At 36.4% G+C, this 23,008-nt stretch overlaps 5 protein-coding genes across 6 annotated transcripts; 3 read left to right on the forward strand and 2 right to left on the reverse strand.

Moving 5' to 3' along the window:
* Positions 1–23: 23 nt before the first annotated feature.
* On the reverse strand, positions 24–3,309 carry LOC137821456 (multiple C2 domain and transmembrane region protein 6). The gene has a single exon (XM_068626065.1). The coding sequence runs from the start codon at positions 3,307–3,309 to the stop codon at positions 262–264; it is 3,048 nt and encodes a 1,015-aa protein (XP_068482166.1). The 3' UTR covers positions 24–261.
* A 4,313-nt stretch (positions 3,310–7,622) lies between these two features.
* On the forward strand, positions 7,623–9,138 carry LOC137832840 (uncharacterized). The gene is made up of 2 exons (XM_068641199.1): positions 7,623–8,635; positions 8,725–9,138. Exons 1-2 carry the CDS (start codon positions 7,685–7,687, stop codon positions 9,010–9,012), a joined length of 1,239 nt encoding a protein of 412 aa, XP_068497300.1. The 5' UTR covers positions 7,623–7,684; the 3' UTR covers positions 9,013–9,138.
* A 353-nt stretch (positions 9,139–9,491) lies between these two features.
* Positions 9,492–18,574, reverse strand: LOC137832848 (uncharacterized). The gene is made up of 6 exons (XM_068641209.1): positions 18,399–18,574; positions 17,684–17,944; positions 12,034–12,474; positions 11,757–11,945; positions 9,936–10,004; positions 9,492–9,829 (listed from the first exon to the last, which is right to left on the reverse strand). Exons 2-6 carry the CDS (start codon positions 17,690–17,692, stop codon positions 9,782–9,784), a joined length of 756 nt encoding a protein of 251 aa, XP_068497310.1. The 5' UTR covers positions 17,693–17,944; positions 18,399–18,574; the 3' UTR covers positions 9,492–9,781.
* Positions 12,554–21,613, forward strand: LOC137832812 (protein NRT1/ PTR FAMILY 5.10-like). 2 transcript variants are annotated; one of them, XM_068641177.1, is made up of 5 exons: positions 12,554–12,632; positions 18,099–18,258; positions 18,335–18,552; positions 20,012–20,532; positions 20,646–21,613. In XM_068641177.1, exons 2-5 carry the CDS (start codon positions 18,117–18,119, stop codon positions 21,463–21,465), a joined length of 1,701 nt encoding a protein of 566 aa, XP_068497278.1. In that variant the 5' UTR covers positions 12,554–12,632; positions 18,099–18,116; the 3' UTR covers positions 21,466–21,613. The 2 variants fall into 2 exon arrangements, with proteins under 2 accessions (XP_068497278.1, XP_068497269.1); XM_068641168.1 differs by lacking the exon at positions 12,554–12,632 and having other exon boundaries at positions 18,006–18,258.
* Positions 12,587–16,249, forward strand: LOC137832830 (protein NRT1/ PTR FAMILY 5.10-like). The gene is made up of 4 exons (XM_068641188.1): positions 12,587–12,789; positions 12,866–13,083; positions 14,307–14,827; positions 15,281–16,249. The coding sequence occupies exons 1-4, from the start codon at positions 12,651–12,653 to the stop codon at positions 16,098–16,100; spliced, it is 1,698 nt and encodes a 565-aa protein (XP_068497289.1). The 5' UTR covers positions 12,587–12,650; the 3' UTR covers positions 16,101–16,249.
* Positions 21,614–23,008: the final 1,395 nt, after the last annotated feature.

Raw genomic sequence — 23,008 nt, forward strand, 5'->3', positions numbered from 1 at the left:
CATTTCATAATTTCATAAAGCTGTTACGGGCATGAAGAAATATTTATTTTTCGTAGCCGAAACTGAAGCTTTGGGATGTACATATACTTTCATACAACGAAAGTGTGTTTTTGCTACTGAAATTGGAGGGGGACTATGCACATCTTTGCCCTACCCTCTCTTTAATTTACGTACGTGTAATGGTGTAGCTCTGTTTATTAACACATACATCATTATTTGTCCACAATAATTTGATAAAATGAGAAAAGGCAAAACGTGTCATCATATAAGCGTGTCTGATCTGGAAGGCAATCTCTTGAAGAAATTAACTGGTACTGATGGCATCTTGCTCCTAAATCGAGGATGACGTAGCATATACAGGCCTACGAGAATTGCCACTACTTGGAAGGGAGTGATGTAAATGAATACAGCCCATATGAGCGAGAAGATGATGAAGATAGATGTTGCCCTGGAGTCTCTCCAATTTAGTATGGCTTGAGCTCTTTCTCCCTGAGTAGCCAAATCTCCAACCACAGTCTGCACTCTACCTGCCACACTCCGCAATCTGTCATACCTCATTCTCACAATATCTGAAGGTTTTGTGGATGGAAAAGTGTCAAATTCCTCGTCCAGTTCATCTGGGTGGGCATTTTCTGCCTGAGACAACCTGGCATCCATATGGGGTGGTTTCCTTGGCCTGAACCGGTAATTCCAAATTCCAATTACAAACAAGTAAAGGAAAATGGTGGGCAATATCAGTTCCGGGTAGCAAACCAGTATCAAGAACAGGACGTGAACAAGGCAAGTTGTGATTGGGTTTCTCCAGGTGCAGATGTCATCAAACCATTTGCAAACAGCTGTAACTCCTTTGAGGATTAACATTATGCGATGAAAATTGGCTTTGCTTCTCCTTAGACTCCACATATGGTAATCAACGTCGAGCATATACTCAACTGTTTCACGCCTGAGGGGTGGCTCAGCTCTAGATAGGCGTGCTGCCACAATCTGCATGGCCTGGTGGCGGAGCCAGTCTATGTGCCTAACAGGTATGGGTTGGACATAATGCATTTTGGGAAGCAAAGGCCTGCCATACTGGGCTACCATATTCACCCAAGCCGTGCATGTGAATCTCACGGCCAAGTGAAGCTCTCCGTTCTTCTTCAGGCCATTGGGTTGGAGGACCAGCAGAGGATAAAAATGAGTATACACCCTATCAGTTTCCAGAGTTGATAACCGGATTCTTACCTTTCCAATTCTCTGATCCCTTGCATCACTGCTCCCATTGATGTGATGGTTGTCAAAAACCCCAATTGTGATGACAGTGCATGGATCATAAACTTCCCACGTATATTGCTCATTCCATCGAGGGGTGAGTGTGTCAAGCAGAGTTCTGGTTCGAACCCACTTGTTGCCATACTTGGCCACGCAGTAAGCATCGGTGCTCCTACCTTCCCTGCCCTTCAGGGGCACCAAATTGCGGGCACTCAGTATCCCGAGTTCGAGGATGCCAATGTTTTTCTTCCTCAAATGTTTGGAGGATGGCTGAAGATCACTGCTGAAATGCGTGGACTCATCCAGCACATGGTACCCGGCCTCCAGACACATTCGGAGGTGAATCTTGCTCGAGAATTTCTCCTTCTTTTTCTCCGTTTCTTCCTCACCGACAGCACTGGGCCTGTGCAAATTGAACCAACGAGAATCAGGGAGCTTGCTGGTCTCGTGTCTGGGTGGAATACTTCTAACTGATATGATCTCCCTTCCCAAGATTTCAGCACTAGGACCCACTTTGTCCTCCACAGTCACAATGATGAAATCCTCAAATGGCTCGGCAGCCACAAACATAAGCTCGTCGTTCCAAACTGGGTTGGTGCTTCTCAATTGAGAAGGGCGGGTGAATCTCATCTGGTTCCCGAGCTGTACTCTAACAACAGCGTCCGGGGCTCTTCCTTTGTCGGAAGGAACAAGATCCTGAGCTTCGATGACTTGAATTCTAAGATAGAAAAGCTTGGGTGAGAAATATACCTTTGAGCGAGTGTTTGCAAGGTTGGAGTGGCCGACGTTGTGAGCGTCAGAGTGCCAGGCCTCCGGGAAGGACTCGTCGGCCTGTGTTCCCATCCAAACAGCAAGCATGATTTCGCCATTGTTGTAAACTTTTTGGCCCTTCTTGTCCTCCAATCTGTACCACTGAGGAGCCAAGGGGCTGTCTGGGGGCACCCGAAGAGGAATCTCAGTCAGATCAAACAGAGCTCTTCCAACAAAATCATCTTTGCCAATGTCCTTGTCCTTCACCGTCACTTCAAGCAAATTTGATTGCAACCTCTCCTTCGAGAAGGCAAAGATTGTCTTCCAAACGGGGTTCTGATTCTTGTCCAGGTGCTTGGTGAGGCCCTTGTAATTACCCACCTTGACTTCCACATAAGGGTCAAGGCTTCCCGAGATATCCATCACGGGGAGATCCCTTGCCTTCACCACATTAACGTACAAGTAATGCATCTGTTCCACCAAGTCGTAGGTGGTTGATATCTTGTCCCCTACTTTGTACCGCAACCGAGCCGCCAGAGGAGGACTTGTCTCTTCCAGTCCATAATCTGGGTTTTGCTTTGGGATTTGCATCAACATCACATTCGGTGGTCCAGCCTTTGCGAAGTCAGCCCTCCTCACCGTTTCCACTGCCGCCGCCTGGAACTGGGGCTGGGCCTTCGGTGCAGCAGCTGCAGCTGGTATAGAGTGAAAAGTCCTCACTTCCTTTTCTTTCTTTTTCATTTTCTTCTTCTTCTTCTCCTCCCCTTCACCAACCACGCTTTCCTCGTCTGCCACCATGTTGGGGTTTATTTCTTGCAGGGGAGTGTACTGATCCTCCTCCGGGGGAGGGGGAGGGCGATGTTGTTCAGCAGCAGCAGGATCAGCACTGCCGTCCTGGGGTTGCGGGGGAGGAAGAGGATCATGCAGCGCATAACACTTGAGAGCAATATCTCCCCTGATGTTTGAAAAGAGGCCACGTTTCTCAAGTGGGTAGCGTTCCACACGGGCCTGGGACTCCGATAGAGGGATGGAAGCACCTGAAAGCCTCACCCTTCCAAGGAAGTTGTTGTGGTTCCGATCATTGTGATTGTACACAACCACTTCAATTGTCTTGTGCGCAAGATCTCTCGGGTCATCGATGTGGAACACCAGCTTCTGGTTCCAATAAGGATTCAGCTCCTTGTGCTTTTTCTCAGTACTGTGCTGCTGCTCATCAAACTTCACCTCTACAAAGGGGTTGGCTGACCCTTCCCCGTCTTTGGGCATGAGGTCGCTTGCATCCACAACCTCCACCACCAGCTTGTTCATGGTGCGGTTATGGTCCAATTCAATTATGATCCGGGTGAGAGCGGTGATGATGAGGTGATGAGATATGCATATGCTCTGCTGATTTGGAGTATTTGGAGTGTGAAGACAGAAAGATTTGTTAGAAAGAGAAAGAAATGGGATATGTGTTGTACATGCTATTGCTAATGCTATTGCCACTGCTATTGATGTTTGGTGTGGTGGCCCCTTCTTTTCATGTGCCTTTTCTTTGGGGGAGATATTCTACTGGCTCCCCTACTTTCTATGTCCAAAACAGAATATTAAGAACATCCTAATCTCCCAAAAACATGCACAGCTACTGAGGAGGTGTGGATTTGAATAAATAAATGAATATTAATAAGAGGGTTGTCGTTGGTTTTGGATTATTAATGAAGGAGGTGTGGTTGAAGATGGAGATAAAGTTTGGGTGGATGGTTTTAAAATAATAATGGTGGTGGGGCACACGGAAGCTACCAAAACATTGAAGCACTGCAATGTTTGATAAATAATTTGAAAGCAGAAAAAGTAGAAATCTCGCTTTCAAAGGAGTTGATAAAGTTAATGGCGGTTTAGTATATACTGGAGGCTACGTTTGGTTTGAGAGATTAAAAGAGGTGAAAAGAAAAGGATTAAAGTCTGAAGGTTCAAAGTGGAATATGCAAATGGATGGTCCCAAACCAACTTTTCTATTTCCCACTTCCAAACCTGCATCTCAGTTTCGCATTCACTTCGTTTTCTCTTTTTCATTTCATTTTTCTTTTATTTTTATAGATCTAAATTAAAATGCTTACTTTTAAATTTTGTTAATATTTTGTTCAAAACGTGAACAATTAACCATTATTATATACCACGTCAATACGTAACCAGTTAACTATTATTATGTAATATAGGTTGAAAACAGTATATAATGATAAAACTGGATCGTATAGTAGAATGATATAATGTCATGTTAAATTAGTTTCAATGTCTCAAATTATTTTCAAAATTTCATTTTGAACATTAAACGATGAAAGGATTTTCTAGATAGAATTCTATGACTAGACGTTGCAGTATAGGTATTAGACGCTCTTTGTAGCTATACATGTATAGGTAGATACTCTTTGCAAATTATGCAGTTATATAAATATAAAAATAAGTTCTACTTTGATCGAATATTTTAATTAAGTATTAAATTTAAAAAATTATAACTTTCTATTTTGGGTATTAGACATTCAAATTTCATTGTAAAGTGTATATAAGATATCTCAATTCTTCTTCAAATTTAGGTGTTTAAAAATAATTAGAGATATTCATAATATGTTAAGAAGACAATTATTTTTGGGAATCCCTCATTCATTAATTAGAGATCATGTTCAATGAATCTTGGTAAATGATTCAATGAATATATTTAATAATGGTAATTTCAAAGTCTTGGAATTATACCTTAACTCTTGAAGACTATGAAGTTCAACCTAGAAAATTGAAGATAGTTTTTTCAAGGTATATTGAAAATGTGACAAACATTAATCATTCATTATTTCTTAAGAATTATTTCTTTTCTATGTATAAAGGAACTTGTGAGGAAGTGAAAGTCAAGCAAGGGAGAAGAGTAACATATAGAGTAAATGAGAGAATTGATATTCACTCATCATGTGAGACTAGAAATCCTAGTAAGAGGCTAGAAAAATATTGTATTCCATCCTAGTTAGATGAGATTAAGTGTTATCTTCATAGAGTAAGAGAAACGAATATTGTACTCATATTTTCATAGTGAAGACATTTTCTGGACTAGGTCTCGTGAATTTTTACTTCTCAAGTTGAGGAGGTTTCCATTGTTAAAAATTTTTGGTATCATTATTCTATTTTATTTTGTCTGCTTATTGTTTCTGCAAGTGCCTATTTTGTACCTACACAAAAGTGGAAGAATTAGTTATGATTTACCAACAATTACAAAATCTAACTTGAACAAATCTTCTAAAGATTGAATGATTTTCAAAACTACACCAAAGACAGGGGCAAACAAAGTATGTTTGAACTTCAGTTTCTTTCAATCATCCACTATTATTAAATCTTATTTCTCGTAGTTCAGGTTTAGTGAACAATACATTAGACGATTATTTATTTAGATGCTTACTGTAGAACCCAATGATTTTAATCAGACACCTACTAGAACTCCAGAAAACACTGATTTTTAATTAAATGGTGATTGATTTCATATTTGAATTACCTTTTTCTATTTTAAGAATCTCTTAAATAACTATTGAATATGAAATTTATAGATTTCTATAATAGACACTCAAAATCTCTTCTTTCAAACATGATTTCGAAACTTTAAGATCTTCAAAATTTCCAGATTAAGATGTTTAAAAATTTAGAATGGTTTTATAATACAAAAAATTGTCTTAAAGTAAAAAGAAGCGTCTAATGGTACTATTCATAATGCGTATAATGATAAAAGGATGTCACAGTCGACAACGATAAAGAGAAAATGTAGTGAAAAATTGTATTACCATAGTTGTAAATTATGGTTAAGTGTATTTGATAATTGGTTAAATAAATATTATACTTTAAAATTTAAATATGTTCAACTAAGAATGTTATACATCGCTTACAAATGGCTTATGAACAAATAAGAGCAATTTCAGTTGTTCATCAGGTTGTATTGGGTGGAAAAAAAATTGGTTAACATAGTTGTAAAATATAATTAATTTTGTTTGTAAAATTTTGTTTGAGAGTTAGTTAAATAAGTATTTAAATTTAAAATGCATGGGCTACTGCATTAGATTTGGGTGGAAATGTTTTGGTTAACATAGTAGTCAAAAAACACTTAACTCATTTGGGAACTTGGATCAATATGCATTTTATTGTGAAAATCATGGTGATTTATCTAAGAATGATAATAACCACTTGGTGAATGTTTTCTAGAGTTAATGGTTCAATTTTTTATTCATTGAGATTTTGTGTGAGAAAAAATTATTGAATATATGATTGTGCATGTCTGAGAGAAATTGGGTTAACACAGTTGTAGAATGTGGTTAACTGTGTTTGAAAATTGGTAAAATAACTTTTGTAATTTCAAATTCATAGATGTTGGCTTGAAAAAGGACATGGTGGTGAATACGTTAAAAATGATAATAAGGTCTTTTGAAGTCAATGGTGCAATAGTTATTGATCCTTGGGACTTTAGGTGACATACTTGTATAAATTAGTGTGTTACATTTGGATGAAAAAACTGATAGTTAGCATAATTATGAAATGTGACTAACTCGGTTAGAATTTGGTTAAATGGATAACATAATTTGAAAAACATGGTAATTGACCTAAAAATGACAATGAACATTGGGTGAATAGTATACAAAGTCAATGCTTCAAGTTTTAGTGTAATTTATGACTTTGAGTGAGAGAATTTTATTTATGACATTCTTAAGTTGTAAAAAATTGGTTAACATAGTTATGAAATGTGGTTATCCATGATGAGAAATTGGTTAAATAGGCATTGTAGTTTGATAACCACACATGTTCACCTAAAAATGAGATAAAAGTATTAGACATAAGTTTTTGTAGTAAGTTTAGGGACATAGGGTCAAAGAATGTTGGTAAAGATAACATCACTTGAAAAAAAAATTAGGTTGAGATAAATCTAAAATGTGGTTAATTATTGGTTAAAACGGTATTTTAATTTAAGAATCATGGTAACTAACCTAAGAATACCAATAAATTGTTATGGAGTCAATTGTTCAATACTTGTTGATACATGAAACTTTAAGTCGCATGATTTAATTAATTATTGTCATATGAGAAAGTGTAGGTTAACATAGTTTAAGATGTAGTTAAATTCATTAAAAATGTTGTTAAATGGGTATTTGAATTTAAAAATCATGGTAATTAATCTAAAAATTACAATTATCGATGAGTGAATGTCATATAAAGTAAAGACAATGCTTCAATTATTATTTTTTAAGAGTTTGGACGAGAGAATTTAATCATTATCTTGCATTTGGGTTAAAAAAAATGGTTTAACATAGTTATAAAATGTGGTTAACTATCTTTAACAATTGATTAAATAGAGAATGTTATTTGAAAATAGTAGAGAATCTCTTTCTTGGTTCCAAAAGATTAAAATCCCTAAACCCTAATGAAAAGATGAAAATGTTAGTGTAAAAGAAAATGAAGTTGATGAGAATAGAATGGAATGGAATAGAATGTCCTTGGATGGCGACACGAAGGAGTGGGTTGGTGGACAAGTGGCGAAGGCATAGGACAGGTGGCGGCACCTGATTCAATTTGAGCATGCAACGTGGCTTTAACCTTCCACCGAGTCCAATGCCACTTAAAACGGAACGACCAATCCCAAAACACACCAACCAACAACAACCTTTGAACAACAACAACAACAAAAATGATGAATGTTTTGGCGGTGACTCTGTTCTTCACTTCACTCGCCGCATCGGCCATTTTCTCTCCGCCGCCACCCACCCACCACAAGCAAGGAGCCAACACCATCGTCAAAGAAGGCCACCGTGTCGTGGTGGTTGAATACGACCAAGATGGCCATCACAACACCAAAATCTCAATCTCCCCAGACCAACCCACACATCATCACCACCACCAAGTTCCGGAAAACGGCCACGACAGGATCAGAGAGGCTGCCTCTGTTCTCCCTAACCTCGGTCAAGGCATTTCGCAGCCTCAAGATGCGGCTTTTCTGCATGCCCCCAAGGAGCTCATTTGCGATGCTTATGGAAAATGCAAGCACAGAGTCGCGGATGCCATGGAGAAGACCAAGGAAAAGGCTCAAGAGGTCCTCCAGAAGAAGAAGGAGGTGGCGCGCCATGTGGGTGATAATGTTGCCGATGCACTCAAAGAAACAAAAGAAAGCGTGCATGATAAAGCCCGTGATGTGCACGAATACGCGCAGGATACTGTAGAAACAGCGAAGAATCATGTGAATAGTAACGTCTCAGAGGCCAGGGATTATTTGCGCCGCCTCAAACATACCTTAAAATTGAGTTTTGGATCCTTGGAGAGCCTGAATTCGGTGATGGGGGTGGCCCATTTGCTGGGGTTTGCCACTTCTTATGGGATGTGTGTGTGGGTTACGTTTATCTCCAGCTACGTGCAGTCCAGGGCCATGGCGAGGCATCAGTTCGCAGTGATGCAGAGTAAAATCTACCCTGTTTATTTCAGGGCCATGGCTTATAGCACAGGGGTGGCTCTGTTTGGCCATGTCTTCGGTAATACGAACACTCTGCTCTCCAACAAGTCTCACGCATTGCAAACATACAATCTTCTGGCCTCTCTCGCCACTCTTTTCTTCAACTCTCTTTACTTGGAGCCTCGAGCCACCAAGGTACGCTTCCCATATCTTCTTCTTCATTCTTTTATCTCCACATCTTTCCAAGTTCTGATTCACTTCTTTCTTTTCTCCTTGCCATTCAGTTGATGTTCGAAAGAATAAAAATAGAAAAGGAGGAAGGAAGAGGCAGAGAAGATGTGACAGTGAGTGGTGAACGTGGCAGAACAGGTGTTAGAGAGCCTCAACGCACACCTGATGGTACAGGGCCTTCCATCAGCACAGATCATGATGCAGTGAGATCAAGAATAATCAAGCTCAACGACAAGCTCAAGAAATTGAATTCCTATTCCTCTGTCCTAAACATCCTCAATCTCATCTCTCTCACATGGCATCTCGTTTATTTGGCTCAACGGCTTCACCGCACTTGCTAAGCCATGCAAATTACCTTTTGTAGTAATCCTTGTTTTCTGTCTTGCTTTTTTTTTATCATGTGTTCATATTTGCAAATACTCCCGTCTGTATGTTTCAGGTTTATGAATACACTGTTTAGTGTTTAACACTGCTTGCAATGAAGTATATTTACCAAGTGCATAATATCGTCTATACTTGCATAAAATTAATTATCTCCATTTGGGCGTTTCAGTATTTCCTTTTAAAGACAAAATTAGCTATAATTATATGAAAGTAAATGGCAGCATCGTCAATGTTTTCAAATTATTAACTCACTGGACAGTTAAATAAAATAACTTGATCACAGTATTCATTACAAATTAAGAAAGTCGTAAAAAATCAATTATTTTTTACAATATAAGAAACATTTACACTGCTATCTGATTAAATTCCTGACCTGACAGACATAATTCTTCAGATAATTGAACAAAATTAAGCATTATGTAACTGACACAGCATCTTAAATACATCAGACCATTTTCTTCTTAGACAAATAACCAAGGATTCACAAGCTTGTCGTTAAGTTTCTATAATTTAAATGTAGTACTACCTATGCCACCCCCAATAATATGCCTATATGAATCTTTTAATTTATCCAGAGATATTAAAAAATATAATTAGCATCCCTTTAAAGTATCCAGAGAGTTTAAAAAATATATAATTAGCATCCGGAGTGTCTGCTTGATCACTAAAAAATCTGATAATTTATAACATAAATCGTCAGCCAGCCACTGCATGTACAATCAACCTTTACTCTTGAACCATACATCTACACCTCCGTTGGTGCTCTGTCAGTTCCTGCAATGTATCAAGTGTTTCAGTTCATGAAAGTTGGTCGAAACCCCAAAACGCCAGACAGAAATCAAAGTTACAAGAACAAATGCTGCCACACAAATAAGAGTACCTCAATTTGCTTTTGAAGAAACTTGACATAAGCTACCGCCTCATGTAACATATCTGCAGTGTTTGTTTGCTACAAGAACAAAAGCAACGCCACATTAAAGAAACATTAAAATGAAAATAAACTCCAACTCTAATATTTACATTTAACACTAGTTGAAAAAGATAAATAAATAATAAAAGAAAAAAACAACTAAACCAAGTATAAAAATGTTTTCTTTGACAAAGAATTACGGTCGTGCTAGAAAGAAAGAGATAACGTGGGGTAGAATGAGTACATTCCTAAAGCGTCAAAGAAACAGAGAGAAAAGAGCAAGAAGAAAAGAAATCAAACAGCTTGAGAGAGCAGCCTAATCACTTCACAGAATCATAAAAAAAATTCCTGTCAACCATTGGCTTTAACCAATGATGTCACCAGGAACAGGACTCCATCCAGCAAGAGAAAACAGCTGGAAATGATGTGAGAAATTCCAATATTATGCACCAATAGTTGGCCAAATAGCAGTGTTCCCTAAAGCTTGTTTGTTATTTCCTCCCAAAACCTCTATATAATACAGTGAGTAGAGTGAACAACAGGTCCTGAGGTAGCAGGCCAACCCTGAAGCTCCCACAGAAAGTATGCAGAGCCTATTCCAAATAGCCAAGCCACTTCATAATCATACCGGAAAATACTTTACATCAGGGGAACAAGTAGTATGCTGTTTTCGTGACCATAACATATCCTTAGTTTTGAATCCCATCAAGTTCTCTAGTCCAAACACGGACCTTAACCTTAGAGGAAGACTTCACTCTTAAAAAATTGATGGAGAAAACCAAATGCAAGCGTGAAGAATTATTCTAAGAGCCAGTTATTTTATTGGATTTCTGGGATGAAAGAAACGAATCAAATAAGGCTATCACATTTATGAACTCTGAATCCCCTGTATCATTAAGCTTTCTGCGAAAATCAAAGTTTTCTAATATAGTTAACAAACGAAAAAGCCAACCATGGAAGGGAAGAGAGATACTGAGCACAATGAAGTAGAAATACAACAAAATCAAGGGGAGATATACGGTAGAAAAGACTTTTCTTGACATAGGTCCTCACTGTGTTCAGGTGTGAGTTAACTGACTCCAAGTGTCTAGAAGAATTGGGCGGGAGAGAACTAATGAAAAAATGCACAGCAGAAGCTCACATCTGAGAATTGAGGTCAAGTTTGTTTAATTAAAGAATATACATGCAACAAGATTCTGGCCTCCATCCAATTGTTGATTTATTCACAATGAATAGCATCTAATATCAATTCCAAAAATACTTTAATTTTAAGGGTTTTGTTATTGAGTGCCCTAGGCCCCGTTAAGGAGCAGATAATAAACTCTGTTAATACTTAACCAGTATGAAATGGTGAGTTATGGATACAATAATTAGGTTCCTTTTCATAATAGTTTTTACTTTTGTTTCCTTAACTGGTTAACTCGAAAAATGCTTAGCGAATTCCTAATTTTTAAATAAAAAGGAAAATAGTTGCTAAGCGGATATGGCGCTTTTCTTCAGAGTTCAGACACTATTTCTGCATAACAGAAATCCAGGGTAGGTTTCGTCAAGATCCCAATCCAGTGATCATTACAGATCATGCGAGTCCCATGAAGTTTATTTCTGACATGCTTGTTTGACACAAACAGCTGTTTTTTTTTTTTATAATTTGGATTCCAGAAGTCCTATATATCACTATTTTGGAGGATGCTTAGGTTTTGTTCCTATAAGCTTTGTGAATGGTGAAATAGATGCAGCAGATAATGAGTTTTAAAATGAAATAGTGGTGTTAAGATAAGACGGAAATAGAACCTTATCCATGTTTGGGACAAGTTCTTGAAGCTTTCTGATGCGGTCACTGATACGAGTCCTGCGAACCCTTTCGGCAATACTCCTGGGATGCGTAGCACAGCCACGCTTGGCGCGAACTCTACAGGGTGCCGCCGAGTCCTCAAACATGAACATGTCCATTTTGATGTGGGGGGGAGAAGCATCACGTTCCTGAACACACACACATGCATTATTAAGAGGAGCTGATGAGGCAGAGAAGGAATAATAGAGGCAAGAAGGCAAAAGCAATTGAAGGCACCTCGGGTGCGATTGGATTGGGGATGGGCATGGAGGTGGGAGGGTAATCCTGTATTTCATAGTTTTGGCGTTGGCGTTGGCGTCGGGAAGGAGAGGGAGCTGCGATGGTAGAAAGCAACTGGGTAAAGGTCAAGGTCTCTTTTTCAGCTTCTTCGCTTTCTTCTTGCTCTTCCTCCTCCTCTTCCTCTTCCTTCAAAAGGACTGATTCTAACCAGGCGGCCGGAGTTGAGCGGAAGCTGGGAAGTCTGGCGGCGGAATTGGGTTGCATGGCCCTGATTCTGATGCGTGGGGGTGGGGGAATGGGGGTGGAGCAGAGTACAGCAGAACAGAGCCTCTGTTCTCTCCTATGGATTAGTGGACTAGTGGACCTCACATTCCATCTCTCTCCTCCAATCCACTTCACCCTGCTGTAAGGGGCCCACCTTTCACCTTCATGTTTCACCTACACTCAATCAATTATTTGTTTTTATTAATAATTAGGATAAAAATATTTTAATTCAGAAATGAACTGGAAGGTTTGGAAGAGGTCTAAATCAAGAAATAAAGAGAAAGGAAAGAAATTTTGGGGGATTTATTAGGAAGAGTGGAAGAGAAATTAAGGTGAAGGAGAATCGGAGGATGGGGAAGGGATTGGAAGAAGCAGTGAGAGCAGAGGAGGAGGAGAGGGATGATGTGGTGGACGGTGCGGTTGACTTCAGAGGTGGAACCGCCGTGAGATCCAAAACTGGGTCGTGGAGATCCGCTGGGCTTATCATAGGTAAGGTAGTGATTAATTGAAGTTGAAGTTGAATTAAGGAGGAATTTAACATGAACATGTGTGAAATCGGAATCAGGTGTGGAAGTGGCGGAGAGAATTGCGTATTATGGGATTCAGGGGAACATGATATCGTATCTCACCGGGCCTCTCCGTCAGAGCACGGCCACCGCCGCAGAGAACATCAATGTCTGGTCGGGAACTGCTTCATTGCTTCCTCTGCTTGGGGCTTTCCTCGCCGATTCCTTTCTCGGCCGCTACCGCACTATCATACTCGCCTCCCTCGTCTACATCCTGGTCACTCACTCACTCATTCTTTCAATTTCCTATTTTAACATCAAGGATATTTAATATATTTCAATAATTTATTATGTTCAATACTGAATTTAACAGCTAAAATAATAAAGAATCACGAATATCTAATTTAATACAATAATAAGTAAATTACTTTTTACTCATACTAATCCCTATCATAAATAGGAAAAATAACTTTTAGTCCTTAGGTTGACTTGATATTAATTTTTTTCTTTAAAATATAAGTAAGAATAATGAAATTATTGTCATGTAGCCAGTTTCATTATTATTGAACTGGTTTCAATTTTGTTTGATTTGTTTTTAAATCTGACAAAATACCATTCACTATTCACTATTCAGATGGTCTTTAAAGTAAATAAAAAATTGAAAATAAAGTTAAAAAAATTACGAATGGTTAAAAACTACTCATTGTCTAGAAGAATTTATAAAGTGTCCCAGCACTTTGGCATAACTACTTTTTTTTTTTACGTGATGATAAGTTCAAAATTAGCCGAGTCAAACGTCATGTTAAACGTATTTTTAGTTTTATCTTCCCTTTCAGTAGTAATAATAATTACACTTTTAAATTTCTCTTAAATTTTTTCAGGATGTATACTATTTTTGTAAAACTGGTTTCAATTAATTTTACAAAGTAATGTTAATATATTTAATTTATTCATTTTATTGTTAAAAAACGTAATTTATTTCAACATATAATCTTTAATAATACTAAAATGTCTATTTGTGCTTTGGTTTTTGACTTAAACATGTTTAGTCACCTTCAAAACATAAACAATTTCATGTGATACTTTAAAATTGCTATTGCAATTAAATTCAGTGGTGTTTTGGTAATAAGACCAGAAATAAAAACGTGTCCTTCATAATAAAATCGAACTGTATGCACTTGGGTTGCTTCTGCTTCACTTTGATGTTTGAACAGGAACTTCAATTTTAGGGCTTTCTTAATTGAAGGAGCCAAATCATTGAAATTTATTTCGCTCGTGAACGACTTAGTTAAAGAAAAGATTGTGCATTCTGTATTATTTATTTTAAATAATAGGTTATAGTTTGATATCATGATTTTATTATACTCATTTCCATTATGTTTCTGCTTTTCTCAGCGATCTTGAATTGCTAGTGAATGGAAAATTAAGTAAAAGTTTGATTGTGAAGGATGTGTTCTTACATTGTTTTGATGTTAATCCATGGCTTAATATGAATTACAGGGACTAGGACTGTTAACACTATCAGCTATGCTTCCTTCTCTCTCCAACTCTGAATGCCAAGTCGACAATGAACTCAAATCATGCTCTCCTCCTCGCTCGCAAGTGATTTTGTTATTCATCTCCCTTTATTTGGTCGCCATTGGGCAAGGTGGACATAAGCCCTGTGTTCAAGCTTTTGGAGCAGATCAATTCGATGAACAACATCCAAAGGAGCACAAAGATAGAAGCTCGTTCTTTAATTGGTGGTATTTTACTATGTGTGCTGGATGCTTGGCGACCCTTTCGATCTTGAACTATATACAAGACAACCTTAGTTGGGTTCTTGGATTTGGAATTCCTTGTATTGCCATGATTCTTGCATTACTTGTTTTCTTGTTAGGAACAATGACCTACAGGTTTAACATTCAGCAGCAAGACGAAAGACCCTTTCGCAGAATTGGCCGTGTATTTGTTGCTGCTATAAGAAATCGCAGAATTGGCCGTGATGGAATACTTCCTAAACAAAGTTCTGAACAATTCGAGTAAGAATCACAATGCTAATTTCTGCTGGTTTTGTAGTCTTTTTTTTTGCATTCTTAGTTCCTGTAGTGATATGGGCTGAGTCTGAAGTGGTATATTGAGGCATCATCTGATCTCGTTATAAAAAGTTGTTATACCACATTAAGAACAAATCGTGAAAATCCTGAGTGATCAGCATAGGAATAAACAAGAGTATTTATGACAGAGATATAACTGCCAGTTATAAGAACAGACATATAACTGCCAGTTATAAGAACAGACATAACGAAAGTAAAGGGAGAAGAAACAAGATATATAGGCGGATCACACACTAGTTACTAGTTAAGAATATACTTTTAGTTATACTAAATGTTTTAAGTCTAAGGTCGCTACGGATTCTTGTCTGTAACAGTCCCATTTGAGTTTTGTTTTTACGCTATGTGCAACTTCCTTTACAGTGTTTTGCACATTGACAGGTTCCTTAACAAAGCGTTGTTGGAGTTAAAGGACAAGGATTCCATGGAAGAGGAGAGTTGTAGCCCAAGTGAGGTAGAAGAAGCTAAAGCAGTACTAAGGCTGGTTCCCATTTGGGCTTCAACTCTGATTTATGCAGTGGTGTTTGCTCAAGTTCCAACATTCTTTACTAAGCAAGGGGTTACTCTGAAGAGAACAATATTACCCGGCATTGACATACCTCCTGCTTCTCTTCAAACGCTCATGACTGTGGCCATTGTTTTCTTCAGTCCCATCTATGACCGCTTATTTGTGCCACTGGCAAGAGCTATCACTGGAAAACCCTCAGGCATCACAATGCTGCAAAGAATTGGAACTGGAATTTTAATATCCGTGTCTAGTATAGTAGTTGCAGCCCTTGTTGAGACCAAGAGATTGAAAATAGCTCAAGAGTCTGGTCTTGTTGATGATGCTGAAGCAATTGTTCCGATGAGTATATGGTGGTTGGTTCCCCAATATTTGTTGTTCGGAATGTCTGAAGTTTTTACCATGGTTGGTCTACAAGAATTTTTCTATGACCAGGTCCCAAATGAACTGAGAAGCATGGGTCTTGCTCTGTACTTGAGCATATTTGGTGCTGGGAACTTTATAAGCAGCTTTCTGATTTCTGTGATAGAGGAAGTGACAGGGAAAGAAGATAGTTGGTTTGCTAATAATCTGAACAAGGCGCATCTTAATTACTTTTACTGGCTACTTGCTGCTCTCAGTGTCATGGGATTGGCCTTCTTCACTTTCTTTAGTAAATCTTACATTTACAATAACAAAGGTATCAGACGACAATAGACAATTCTTCTTTTTCATAGCTATATGGAGTGAAAATTTTATTTTGATTGTCCAGGTAAACCCTCTTATTCAGTGTACCTGTTGTTGTATTTGGACTTTAAAATATAAACGACTTGTGTTTAAAAAAATATATGGAGTTAGACAGTGAATTAAGAGTAATGGTCTATTTTATTGTATGAATTGAGCTAATCTAGCCCTTAAGAATGAGGGCCAATGTGAAGGGTGTCAAACAGTCATACCACCTAAAGCATTCAGAACCTCAAATCATCCTTTATTTAGACCATGTTTGGTTGAGGTTGAGAGTGGAAAGGGAAAGAAAAGAACGAAAAGATACTCGCGCAAGTTAGATTCTTTGAATTTAAGAAAGTTAAAAGTGAGTAATGAAAAATTTGTAAATTATATGATTGGCGTGACTAAAAAAGATATTAAAATAATTATATAACTTAGAAATTTATGATAATACTCTTATCTTAAAGTTGAAAATGTTAATATATTTTTATTAAAAACTAAATGTTTATATGTATCAATGTTTATATGTTATAGAAAAATTAGTTTGAAGTTTGTAATTATAGAAAAAAATTGAGACTTAAAAATTTGGGTAGAACCAATATTATTAATTAAAGGTGGATTATATTTGTTATATTTGGACCATGGTTATGGAAAAGAAATGTGAAAATAGGTGTACATGAAATATAATAATTGTCTAACTTATACTAGGATTTATCATCGTATTTTAGCCATTCACATGGTGTTCAATCCATGAATTTAAACTCATCAATAATTCTTAAACTCAAACAATTGAATAAATTTTTTTAATGTTTAGAGACATAATTACAAAAAAGGAAAATCTATGATCAATAAGTTATACTTAAAAACTAGCTATATTCTTGTTCTAGTCAAAAGTACCTCAATATCATTCTTATGGTTTCTTGCTAAAACATTTAGAATTGAGTAAGTTTCTCCATATTGGTAGATACAGTTAGTTGTTTTGTTATTCTAAGGTCTTTAACCAATATCATTTATCTCTTAAAAGTTTGTATTTTTCCCAATCAATTTCAAATATAGCAGTTCTTGTGATTTTTCTCTAAAATTGCGACTAGTTTTATTGAATCTCTTTATTAGTGATTAATGACCATATAACTAACTCATTAGATTTATGAACTCTGAATCCCCTGAATCATTAAGCTTTCTGCGAAAATCAAAGCTTTCTGAAAAATGCACAGCAGAAGCTCACATCTGAGAATTGAGGTCAAGTTGGTTTAAGTAAAGAATATACATGCAACAAGATTCTGGCATCCAACCAATTGTTGATTTATTCACAATGAATAGCATCTAATATCAATTCCAAACATACATTAATTTTAAGGGTTTTGTTATTGAGTTTCCAAGGCCCCGTTAAGGGGCTGTTAATAAACTGTTAGATACTTAACAAGTATGAAATGGTGGGTTATTGATACAATAATTAGGTTCCTTTTCATAATAGTTTTTACTTTTGTTTCCTTAACTGGTTATCTAGAAAAATGCTTAGCGAATTCCTAATTTTAAAATGAAATAGTGGTGTTAAGATAAGACGGAAATAGAACCTTATCCATGTTTGGCACAAGTTCTTGAAGCTTTCTAACAGGTGGCCGGAGTTGAGCGGAAGCTGGGAAGTCTGGCGGCGGAATTGGGTTGCACGGCCGTGATCGTGATGTGTGGGGGGTGGGGGATCGGAGGTGGAGCAGAGTAGAGCAGAACAGAGCCTCTGTTCTCTCCTAATGGATTAGTGGACCTCACCTTCCATCTCTCTCCTCCAATCCACTTCACCCTATTGCAAGGGTCCCACCTTTCACCTTCACCTTCACCTGAATCAATTATTGGTTTTTAATAATGATTAGGATAAAAATAATTTTATTCAGAAATGAATTGGAAAGTTTGGAAGAGGTGTATAAGGGCTAAAGGGGAGATATTTAGGGGGATTTATTAGGAAGAGTGGAAAAAAAAGGGTGAGAAATTAAGGTGAAGAGAAATCGGAGGATGGGGAAGGGATTGGAAGAAGCAGTGGGAGCAGAGGAGGAGGAGGAGAGGGACGATGTGGTGGATGGTGCGGTGGACTTCAGAGGTGGAACCGCCGTGAGATCCAAATCTGGGTCGTGGAGATCCGCGGGGCTTATCATAGGTAAGGTAGTGATTAATTGAAGTTGAAATTGAATTAAGGAGGAGTTTAACATTAACATGTGTGAAATCGGAATCAGGTGTGGAAGTGGCGGAGAGAATTGCGTATTATGGGATTCAGGGGAACATGATATCGTATCTCACCGGACCTCTCCGTCAGAGCACGGCCACCGCCGCAGAGAACATCAATGTCTGGTCGGGAACTGCTTCCTTGCTTCCTCTGCTTGGGGCTTTCCTCGCCGATTCCTTTCTCGGCCGCTACCGCACTATCATACTCGCTTCCCTCGTCTACATCCTGGTCACTCACTCACTCATTCTTTCAATTTCCTATTTTAACATCAAGGATATTTAATATATTTCAATAATTTATTATGTTCAATACTGAATTTAGCAACTAAAATAATAAAAAATCACGAATATCTAATTTAATACAGTAATAAGTAAATTACTTTTTATTCATACTAATCCCTATCATAAATAGGAAAAATAACTTTTAGTCCTTAGGTTGACTTGATATTAATATTTTCTTTTAAAATATAAGTGAGAATAATGAAATGATTGTCGTGTAGCCAGTTTCGTTATTATTGAACTGGTTTCAATTTTGTTAGATTTTTTTTTAAAATATCAATTTTGTATGCTCATCAATTACAAATACTATTCACTATTCAGACGGTCAAATTTTTCTTCGAGTTATAACTATTTAACAAGTTTATTGATGGTAATAATTGCTAAGTATTAGTTAGTGAATCTAATTAAAGTTTTTAACTATCATAAGAATAAATATGTATATTTTTTTTTAAATAGTTTCATTTTTATTATATATTTTCTACTCTTGTTTGTTTTGAATTTCAAGGTAACATTTAACTTAACTATAGTCTTGAAAACTTCTTTAAAATTAAAGTAAATAAAAAATTGAAAATAAAGTTAAAATTACGAATGGTTAAAAACTACTCATTGTCTACAAGAATTTATAAAGTTTCCCAGCACTTTGGCATAACTACTATTTTTTTATATATATTTTATAGCCGAGTCAAACGCCATGTTAAACGTATTTTCAGTGGTAATAGTAGTAATAATAATTACACTTTTACATTTCTCTTAAATTTTTTCAGGATGTATACTATTTTTGAAAAACTGGTTTCAATTAATTTTACAAAGTAATGCTAATATATTTAATTTATTCATTTGATTGCTAAAAAAACGTAATTTATTTCAACATATAATCTTTAATAATACTAAAATGTCTTTTTGTACTTTGGTTTTTAACTTAAACATGTTTAATCACCCTCAAAACATAAACAATTTCACGTGATGCTTTAAAATTGCTATTGCAATTAAATTCAGTGGTGTTTTGGTAATAAGACCAGAAAAAAAATGTGTCGTTCATAATAAGATGATGTTATTATCATCGAACTGTTTGCACTTGGGTTGCTTCTGCTTCACTTCGATGTTTGAACAGGAACTTCAATTTTAGGGCTTTCTTAATTGAAGGCGCCAAATCATTGAAATTTATTTCGCTCATGAACGACTTAGTTAAAGAAAAGATTGTGCATTCTGTATTATTTATTTTAAATAATAGGTTATAGTTTGATATGATGATTTGATTATACTCATTTCCATTATGTTTCTGTTTTTCTCAGCGATCTTGAATTGCTAGTGAATGGAAAATTAAGTAAAAGTTTGATACGATGATTTAATTTGACACATGTGTTCTTACATTGTTTTGATGTTAATCCATGGCTTAATATGAATCACAGGGTCTAGGACTGTTAACGTTATCAGCTATGCTTCCTTCTCTCTCCAACTCTGAATGCCAAGTCGACGATGAACTCAAATCATGCTCTCCTCCTCGCTCGCAAGTGATTTTGTTTTTCATCTCCCTTTATTTGGTCGCCATTGGGCAAGGTGGACATAAGCCCTGTGTTCAAGCTTTTGGAGCAGATCAATTCGATGAACAACATCCAAAGGAGCACAAAGATAGAAGCTCGTTCTTTAATTGGTGGTATTTTACTATGTGTCTTGGATGCATGGCAACTCTTTCGGTCTTGAACTATATACAAGACAACCTTAGTTGGGTTCTTGGATTTGGAATTCCTTGTATTGCCATGATTCTTGCATTACTTGTTTTCTTGTTAGGAACAATGACCTACAGGTTTAACATTCAGCAGCAAGACAAAAGACCCTTTCGCAGAATTGGCCGTGTATTTGTTGCTGCTATAAGAAATCGCAGAATTGGCCGTGATGGAATACTTGCTCATCAAAGTTCTGAACAATTCGAGTAAGAATCACAATGCTAATTTCTGCTGGTTTTGGAGTCTTATTCTTAGTCCCATTTGAGTTTTGTTTTTACGCTATGTGCAACTTCCTTTACAGTGTTTTGCACATTGACAGGTTTCTGAACAAAGCGTTGTTGGAGCTAAAGGACGAGGATTCCATGGAAGAGGAGAGTTGTAGCCCAAGTGAGGTAGAAGAAGCTAAAGCAGTACTAAGGCTGGTTCCCATTTGGGCTTCAACTCTGATTTATGCAGTGGTGTTTGCTCAAGTTCCAACATTCTTTACTAAGCAAGGGGTTACTCTGGAGAGAACAATATTACCCGGCATTGACATACCTCCTGCTTCTCTTCAAACGCTCATCACTGTGGCCATTGTTCTCTTCAGTCTCATCTATGACCGCTTATTTGTGCCACTGGCAAGAGCTATCACTGGCAAACCCTCAGGCATCACAATGCTGCAAAGAATTGGAACTGGAATTTTAATATCCGTGTTTAGTATAGTACTTGCAGCACTTGTTGAGACCAAGAGATTGAAAATAGCTAAAGAGTCTGGTGTTGTTGATGAAGCTGATGCAACTGTTCCGATGAGTATATGGTGGTTGGTTCCCCAATATTTGTTGTTCGGAATGTCTGAAGTTTTTACCATGGTTGGTCTCCAGGAATTTTTCTATGACCAGGTCCCAAATGAACTGAGAAGCATGGGTCTTGCTCTGTACTTGAGCATATTTGGTGTTGGGAGCTTTATAAGCGGCTTTCTGATTTCTGTGATAGAGAAAGTGACAGGGAAAGAAGATAGTTGGTTTGCTAATAATCTGAACAAGGCGCATCTTAATTACTTTTACTGGCTACTTGCTGCTCTCAGTGTCATGGGATTGGCCTTCTTCACTTTCTTTGGTAAATCTTACATTTACAATAACAAAGGTATCAGACGACAATAGACAGTTCTTCTATTCTGTTCAGTCCTTCTTTGTCATCGCTATATGGGGTGAAAATTATATTTTGCTTGTCCAGATAAACCCTCTTATTCACTGTACCTGTTGCTGTATTTGGACTTTCAAATATATAGGACTTGTTTTTTAAGAGTAATGGTCTGTTTTATTGTATGAATTGAGCTAATCTAGCCCTTAAGAATGAGGACCAATGTGAAGGGTGTCAAACAGTCATACCGTCTAAAGCACTCATTTACTTAGACGCTCAAGTCATCTTTTACTTACACCATGTTTAATTGAGGTTGGAAGTGAATAGGGAAAGAAAGGAATGAAAAGATACTCTCAAGTTAGATTCTTTTGAATTTAAGAAAAGCAAGTTAAAAGTGAGTAGTGTTTAGTGAAGAAGTTGTAAATTATATGATTAATGTGACTAAATAAAGATATTAAAATAATTATATAACTTAGAAATTTACGATAATACCCTTATCTTAAAGTTTAAAATGTTAATATGTTTTTATTTTGATTTAAAATTAAATTTGTATATGTATCAATGTTTATGTTATAAAAAAAATTAGTTTTAAGTTTGTAATCATAGAAAAATTTGATACTTAAAATATGGGTAGAACCAATATTATTAATTAAAGATAATTTGAAAGTGAGAGATGATGCGTTAGTGTTGTGTTACGGATCCAAATTAAAATAAATAAGATCACTTAAATTAGTTTGAGTGTTATATCTATTCAAATTCTTATATTTCAAAAACATTTTGATGAACATGTAAGAAATTAGTAGAAACAATAAATATATAGGTAACTCTTTTTTTCTTCGGGAATGGAAAAAGCCTAATAGAAATTATCAGTTTATGTTTAGAAACATAAAAGAAGTATCTTAATTTTTTTTTTATCGTGTCTACTTCATCATCAGTTTTTTTTATTCTTCATATATAATAATATTACGTTTTAATATTTGTTATAATTAATTACAACGTGTTATAAGATAAATTATTAGAAATCTCCTGCAATTCTAAAAAAATTCGGGATCAAGACATCGTGGCACCATATAATTTAACTAAACAAAATTATATTTTTTAAAAAAATAAGGTTTGTATAACTTTCTGAATAATATAATTTGAAAACAGAAGGAATAATTAGTTTTTTTGTGTGTATAATTTTAAAGTTTTATGAAGTGTTGTTTGTTGACCAAATATATTTAAAAAATAGTAATAAATTGGGTTCAAATTACTAGTATATAAATGTATTAGTTGAAGGTGGTAGGTTAATAGAGGAGGAGTTGCGTGTTGAGAAATGGGTTTTATGTGAAAGAGATGATAAGATTGAAACTGTGACATTAATTGATTGTGAGGGTTAAGTTAAAAAAATTGAAAGTGATTTGATAGGAAAAGAAAAGTCAGAATAGTGAATGAAGGTGAATACATCATCTTCTATTTTATTACATTAATAATCATTAGACGATGACTGGTTTCAGAGTTATCCATTAAAAAATATGAATGGGTTTTGGCTTAGCATAACCACGTAGCAATTAGTCTTTCGCA

The sequence above is a fragment of the Phaseolus vulgaris genome, chromosome 11, assembly GCF_000499845.2.
Source record: "Phaseolus vulgaris cultivar G19833 chromosome 11, P. vulgaris v2.0, whole genome shotgun sequence".
Classification (NCBI taxonomy): Eukaryota; Viridiplantae; Streptophyta; class Magnoliopsida; order Fabales; family Fabaceae; genus Phaseolus; species Phaseolus vulgaris.

Excerpts from the sequence above, each read along its gene's own strand:
- LOC137832830 (XM_068641188.1), top strand. The coding sequence starts at position 12,651 with ATGGGGAAGGGATTGGAAGAAGCAGTGAGAGCAGAGGAGGAGGAGAGG. Across the intron at positions 13,084-14,306 it reads CCTCCCTCGTCTACATCCTG|GGACTAGGACTGTTAACACT; the intron begins GTCACTCACTCA and ends TATGAATTACAG. Across the intron at positions 14,828-15,280 it reads CAAAGTTCTGAACAATTCGA|GTTCCTTAACAAAGCGTTGT; the intron begins GTAAGAATCACA and ends GCACATTGACAG.
- LOC137832848 (XM_068641209.1), bottom strand. Across the intron at positions 10,005-11,756 it reads TTGTCCCAAACATGGATAAG|CAAACAAACACTGCAGATAT; the intron begins GTTCTATTTCCG and ends TTGTTCTTGTAG. Across the intron at positions 9,830-9,935 it reads TTCTTCAAAAGCAAATTGAG|GAACTGACAGAGCACCAACG; the intron begins GTACTCTTATTT and ends GATACATTGCAG.
- LOC137832812 (XM_068641177.1), top strand. The coding sequence starts at position 18,117 with ATGGGGAAGGGATTGGAAGAAGCAGTGGGAGCAGAGGAGGAGGAGGAG. Across the intron at positions 18,259-18,334 it reads ATCCGCGGGGCTTATCATAG|GTGTGGAAGTGGCGGAGAGA; the intron begins GTAAGGTAGTGA and ends AATCGGAATCAG. Across the intron at positions 20,533-20,645 it reads CAAAGTTCTGAACAATTCGA|GTTTCTGAACAAAGCGTTGT; the intron begins GTAAGAATCACA and ends GCACATTGACAG.
- LOC137821456 (XM_068626065.1), bottom strand. The coding sequence starts at position 3,309 with ATGAACAAGCTGGTGGTGGAGGTTGTGGATGCAAGCGACCTCATGCCC.
- LOC137832840 (XM_068641199.1), top strand. The coding sequence starts at position 7,685 with ATGATGAATGTTTTGGCGGTGACTCTGTTCTTCACTTCACTCGCCGCA. Across the intron at positions 8,636-8,724 it reads TGGAGCCTCGAGCCACCAAG|TTGATGTTCGAAAGAATAAA; the intron begins GTACGCTTCCCA and ends CTTGCCATTCAG.